Source organism: Arachis hypogaea, chromosome 13, assembly GCF_003086295.3.
Source record: "Arachis hypogaea cultivar Tifrunner chromosome 13, arahy.Tifrunner.gnm2.J5K5, whole genome shotgun sequence".
Lineage (NCBI taxonomy): Eukaryota > Viridiplantae > Streptophyta > Magnoliopsida > Fabales > Fabaceae > Arachis > Arachis hypogaea.
The window spans coordinates 33,399,005-33,406,112 of record NC_092048.1 but is presented as its reverse complement, the minus strand read 5'-3'; the positions used below and the strand labels follow the sequence as shown (position 1 = coordinate 33,406,112).

The following is a 7,108-nucleotide window of genomic DNA, read 5'->3' as shown; positions in this document are numbered from 1 at the left end:
TACATGCAGGACGACGGCGACAACGACTGCGAGCGGCAAGCAAAGACACTTACAATGAGGAGGACAGCGGAGCAGCAATAACTTAGGAAAGCAGATCGGTGATGAGTTTAAAGATTGTAGCCTCGTTGGAGAGATATCAAGAGTGAGATCGAGAAGAGAGCAAGAGCGAGATCAAACAAAAGCCAGATTGAGATTGAAATCCAGTGAGATCGAGATTGAAGCAAACATGTGAAGAAATAAGTGATTAGATAGAGATTTGGATGTGAGGAGTGAGAGATTTTGATTTTTGATTTTGATTTTAGATTTGAATTGAGTTTTTCTTATTTCTGTGAATAAGTGATTAAGATTGGGTAACATTTTTTAAAAAATTAAATATATTTAGTAATATTTTAACATAAATATTATTTAATATGTAATTTTATCATAATTACCAACATTTTAATAATTGTTAAAAGATAAATGTTACTAAAGGTTTCAAATGTAATAGTGAAATATCTAAGATTTTTATGTTGGTGGGAAGCCAATCTAAGTTATTTCATATTTTGATAAGGTTTGAGGAAATAATATTTAACGTTCTTAGTTTGGTGGAGTATCCAATTTGATTCTTTTCTGAGAATGTTAGTGGAATGTAACATCCTAACACACAGAGCTTTACAAAAAGAACAATACTATCCTTTTCAACTTGTAAAAATACAAAAAAAAAATTTGTTTGATTTCTGAATGACTAAAAACATTTCAAAATTTAAATTTTTTTTAATTATATTATAAATTAGGTATTTGATTTTAAAATGGAGAAAATACACCTTTACTCTATTCTAATTCTAAAATACCCATTTAAAAATTAATTTTAAAAAGCTTAAAAATATCATTTTAAGGACTGTTATTTAAAAGACTAACCAATATTTTTTATGATTAATATTGTTTACTAATTTACCTGCTTTATGATTTTTATAAAGATTAAAATATCTCTTTTAAAATTAAGGTTCTTTAATTATGTTAGAAATTAGATATTAAAATTTGATTATGCTCTAAAATACTCATTTAGAATTATTTATACAAAGATTGTAATATCCCTTTAAAATTAAGGTTGCTTAATGCTTTATTTGTATTGGAAATTAAATATTTGAATATTAGTTTTAGAAAAGACTAAAATATCTTTATATTTAATTTTAAATGGACAAAAATTCTTACTATTGTTTAATGTGTTAGAGAATAGAAATTTGGATTTGATTTTAAAATAACGAATTTACAAGTTTAATTAATCTTAAGAAGACTAAAATAATCTTTTTAAGATTCTTTTTAAAAAATTAAAATATATATATATTTTTTTAACACTGGTATTTAAACGAATAAAAAAAAAACAAAATAGTGAGAAGTACACTCCTCTGTTTATCTTTCTAACAATCATTTCTTTTCGATTTACATCCCTAGAATGAATGTTTCTGATTTACACAAGGGGCAGACATTTCTCACAAGCAACCATTTCCTTAAACAATCAGCATGATATTCATGCCCACATGGAAGAAATCCAATGGTATCTTGGTTCTCATATTCATCCTGTCAAATAATACACAACAAATTGGAATTAATAATAGCAAAAAATTATCAAGAGAAGAGTTCATGCTGAATGAATGAAACATGCTAAGCATAAGAAGAGTTCATTACCTGGCATATTACACAAACATCAGCCTCCTCCAAATTAACAGCACTAGCAGCCATTAAATATGTTTTTGTCTTCATTTGATTGGTTATTATTTCCTCTGATAAACCAGTGCTTACATGGCCAATCTGCTGGCCCAATGCATTCAATCCCTGTAGTTACATTTCAAAGAGTCAAAAAAGTTTTGAATATCCTAGAATTCTATCTATAGTTATTGATAGGAAAATATGGTATCAAATTTTGTCTAATTACCTCATAAGACATATCTTCAACGCGCAATTCCGTGTCTATATAATGATTAACAAGCACTGCGACACCCTACACAAACAAGCATCGGTTAAGTCAAGATAATGAAAATACAGGTAAGTAAAAATGTGAAAGAAGCATGATTCTATAGAAAAAGTAGTTATTTAACAGACACAAGAAATATTACATCAACTTGGACTAACTCAATGGGAAGAGTTGTTCTGGAATGTCCTCTTCTATTGGGTTGATACATTTGCCGACCTGTGTGTGGTACAGGGCCAGCATGCCTGAAACGCACTTCAGAACTATCAAATACATAATGCGAATCAATCGCGCGAAAATTCCATTGTGTCCTTCGATCCATTGCCGTGGCTCGCATAGAATATTTTAGTTTCTGAAATTTCTCTACAAGCAAGGTGATTGAAACAAGGATTTTGCTAATGAATGAGCACTACTTGCGAAGATGTTAAAAGCGTAAATTTTTATAGATGAAATTAACTTTTGTAGTTTTTTATACATAAAACTTGCCACTCTTTATAGTCACATAATAATTGTTAGGATCAATCAGAATCAATTAGGATCAATTAAAACTATTAAGATTTGACTCATTAAGAGATTTTGATGAGTTGTTTTACAATTTTTTATTTATAAATTTCTCTCTTCCTTATTCTTAAAATAAATGAAAAATATTATTCAATTAACACTAATTCAACCATTAAATAGTTTTTACGATCCAGAATTCAAAATTTAATTACATTATTAATTTCATCTAATAATGTGATTATTCCTTTTAAATTAGTATTTTCTTTCATTTTATATTTACTGAAATATTTCTATTTTTTTTTGAACTAATCATCCAATATATTCTCCTCTCAATTGTTTTCATTAATCAACAATATCACTATTTTTAATTTGTTGAATATTCATCACTTTTTCTTTAAGAAAAAAAAACTAACTAAAAAAAATTACAAGAATGTAAAAAATAATGGAATTGGGTATTAATTAGTAAAATTATCTGGCCTATTAATATATAGCTTGAGATATCAATAAATTACTAAAATTTTAATAAATTATTAAATTACTCATAATAAACCTGATAAGAAAAAAAGGCAACTAACAAAAAATACACAAAAATAAAATAATAAAAAAATTATTAAATTTTTGAGAAATTTATTCTTAGCAATTTAGGTAATTGAAAGAATTTTTTTCTATTAGACCTTTAAAGAATTTGCTCTTGATAACTTAGACCAAAAGGATAAAATGCAAAGAACTAACACTAAGAATTATTTTATATTTTATATATATGTGTATCTATGTGTCTTATAAAATTTTAAAATTCGTGAATTGGTGTATCCTGTATCTGTATTAGTGTCCGTGGATCATAAGTTGTAGAATTTATTTTGGTGAGCTTCTAAGAAAATATCCTTTTTCGAATTATTTTTAAAAAAAATAAAAGTAATTTTATATTTGAGTATTATGCAAAAGACATTTTTATTTATTAATTATTTTTGTGTATAATAATATAAAAGTACTTTTTTTATTTATTATATAAAAAATATCTTTTAAAAATATAAATTGTAATTTTTTCAAAAAAAAAATATTTTTTTTAGTATTTTTACTTTTATTACTAGAAATTTGTCAAAAACGTTAAAAAAAATATTTTCTTATTAAAAAAAATATTTTTTCTATTAATTTAACGGCACTCAAACAAACACTTAGTGATCTCCATTATATTTTGACCGTAATGGTTTATTTTCATTGGTTTCATTAATCAACAATATCACTATTTCTAATTTGTTGTTCATAACTTTTTTTTTCAAGAAGTAAAAAACTAACTACTTAAAAAAATCCCACGAGAATGTAAGAATTAATGAAATTGAGTATTAATCGGTAAAACTATTTGGCCTATTAAAGTATAGTTTGAAATATCAATAAATTACTAAAATTTTTATAAATGATTAAATTACTCAAAGTAAATGTGATAAGAAAAAAGAATGACTAACAAAAGATACAGCAGAAACAAATTAAAAAGATAGAAAAAGAAATTTTTTTTATCAGACTTCTAAAAAATTTATTTTTAGTAATTTAAGTCATTGAAAGGTTTTTTTTTATTAGACCTCTAAAAAATATATTCTTAACAACTTAGACCAAAAGGATAAAATGTAAAGAATTAACACTAAAAATGATCTTAGACCAGATCTTTTAATTTCTTCATCCAATAAACAAAATAGATCATTCACCTCAATTGGACACAATAGAAAAATGTATATAAAATAATTAATAAATTTTATTCATCAAGAGTATTCAAGATTATCTCACAAAAAATACTTAAATAAATTCCTAATAAGTCAGCATAAAAGAAAGTCAAATCTTCGTAGAATAAAATGATAAATGTAACACCCTAACTACCAAAGTTAACGCTTTCGGCTGCGCCACTCTGATAGCTCGGACATTACGACGACTTTTATACTATTTAATACTAAAATATGAGCCTGTTTAAAACTTTAAACCGCAATACCGCTCCCAAAGATACTTTCGTTCGATAACGTACATCCATAGATACCATACAACTTACAAAAACTCATAAAGAGTACATACATATATACACTTATATACATAGATAATATTATAAGCATTATCCAATACAATTCCTATCCCTCTTACAGAACATATCAAGATAAAGGCGAGGGTACAAAATATACTAAAGCAATACAGAGCATTTCAACAACAACTAAATAAACTCTTCGTGACTTCTGCGCCCATATCCTGAAAGGGGAAAAATGTAGGCGGGTGAGAACGTCATCCTCGAAAGGGTTCTCAGTAGAGGGTTTTTGGGAATTACTGTAATAGGATACGTGAAGATAACCGCACCAGTGATTCATAACCGTCTTATGCCTCTTTTCAAAAACAACGGTTTACAATGAAAGTAAAGTCGGAAACCTTTTCGGAAAGAAGAACCGTTCAATTCTCAAAAACTCAAAAGCGTTTCAAAACGGTTTATCTATGCGGAACCAAAATAGCCTTTCATAATTTTATTCCAAACCAGAAACACAAAACCGAAATCAACCGTCAGTTCATCTCTTTCCAACCACGGCCCTAGGCCCAAACAATCCAACCAACAACCAATCACCACAATCCAACAGAGTCCCAGATGCAAACACAGATAGGAAGTTCAAGCACAAACAAACAGTTATTACAAGTAGAACAGTTAGCAATTAATCACATAGGCAAACCAAGTATAATATGCACACCCAACCAATGTCACACAAATGCATATGATGCATGCCTGTCCCTAGTGGCTGATGATATCATCTGTCGGTTATAGAGCCAACCCGACAAGTCCTGGTAGCTAACCATTGGACTGTCCCTCTGTCGTGCATCCCCAACTCGAGTTATACTCATCATAAACTTGATCATAATCATGATCCATATCCATCACCCTCACTGGTGAATATTTATCCATCACCATCACTGGTGAATATTTATGGGGGCGAGCTCATCCGGGCCTTTCACAGTGCCCGGCCACACTTACGACATTGGGTTAACAGAGCTTCGAGTCTCAACCTGGAGCACATGGTGGCTAGCCATTGCTACTACCCAGGAAAACCCTCATCTCCAATAGTGGAAGTGCAAAAATCACAATTATCAATAATTCAGCATATATATGCATTCATTCTCATCCATGGATCAACATCCATCTCAGCCATCCGGCTTACGGTTCAGTCCAGAACCAGCCAATATTGATAATCACACATAGCCATTCCGGCTCACGGTTCAATCCAGAACCAGTCAATATTCATAATCATACATAGCCATTCCGGCTCATAATAAAACAGCACTTCCACATTCAAAATCATCAAATTCATGAAACCGGCGTTTAAGCCATAAATCACTTTTTCTCAAATCGTTTCACTTTGAAATCAAGTTTCAACTTTTCAGCCTTGGCTTTAGAAATCTCGTTTCTCAAATCATCTCAGGCTCATAAGCCAAATTTACTCAAGGTGAGTTCCCTTTTTAAAACAAAGCCACTCTCGGCATTCTCTTTCCAAAACTTCCAAAACCATGGCAAGTTAAGGATTTATTTCAAAGTATTCAAAATCACCCATACAACAATGGGATTTCATAACAAAAGTTTCTCGGCAGAGTCCCAAGTCTTTAGGGGAGAATAACATAACTCATTTCGCCAAATTCATTTAAAATCATTAAAACATTGGCTTTCTGATTTGAGTAAGCAAATAGGATCTAAGCCAAACCGAGTCATGTAATCATTTACTTCTTTCAAAGCCGTTTCCTTTACTTAGGCAAAACCAACTTCAACCCCCATGATAAATTCTAGAACGTTTCAACTGTTCAAAATTGTTTTAGTCTTGCAAGAATTCAGAATTCAAAGAGTACTTAAAACCTTTCTCAAAACATTTCAAAATGAAACTTGTCAATAGACATTCAGGTTCTTTCAAAGCCATTGAAACTTCTTTAATTGAAACTCCCAAGTCAAATTCAAAGGCATAAACCCTTTTCACATCCAAACAGCTTTAAAACACAAGTTTCATCTAAATAACCTTCTCCTGAAAGAGATACAATGCCTTTCTTAAGAAGCAAGACTAAATCACAATTTCCTCTTTATTAATTCATTTCGAAAGCATGAATCATCCTTTTCTCGATAATTCAAATAAAATAGTACAAGTCTTTAACTCATCATTTTCCAGACAACATTTCAATAAAGACTCGGATTTTATAGAAATTTCGGCAGCACCTCCCCTAAAACTTGGACTTTTGCCACCCGGTTCGGGTCCCAACTAAACCGTTTCTCATTCCTTTTCAACAGCTCAAAACCAGAAATCAATTCAAAAGCAAGCTAAATCCAACAATCGCCTCAATGGCATACCTCAAGGAAACCATTTCAAAAATCAACTCAATATCAACCGATTTAACTCATTTATAAAGCTTTAAAGAATCGGTTCAGCAATAAATCATTTATCAAAACTAGAGCAATTAAAGCAACCCAGGCTGAATTTCAAGAGCATTCTATCTTTCACATCATCAAAATAATTGACTCAATTCAAACCAATCCTCAACGGATTAAACTCATTTCAAATATTTAAAGAATCAACTTCAAACATTACATTTCACAACAATTCAGCCAAGCCAACATCCATAATCATTCGAGTCAATCAAATAATACATAAGGCAGATACAATCACT

The 7,108-nt window shown here is 29.9% G+C and overlaps 1 protein-coding gene across 1 annotated transcript; it reads right to left on the bottom strand.

Moving 5' to 3' along the window:
* Positions 1 to 1,230: 1,230 nt before the first annotated feature.
* On the bottom strand, positions 1,231 to 2,540 carry LOC112735872 (E3 ubiquitin-protein ligase MBR2-like). Its single transcript, XM_072213383.1, has 3 exons — positions 2,094 to 2,540; positions 1,913 to 1,978; positions 1,231 to 1,812 (listed from the first exon to the last, which is right to left on the bottom strand). Exons 1-3 carry the CDS (start codon positions 2,283 to 2,285, stop codon positions 1,642 to 1,644), a joined length of 429 nt encoding a protein of 142 aa, XP_072069484.1. The 5' UTR covers positions 2,286 to 2,540; the 3' UTR covers positions 1,231 to 1,641.
* Positions 2,541 to 7,108: the final 4,568 nt, after the last annotated feature.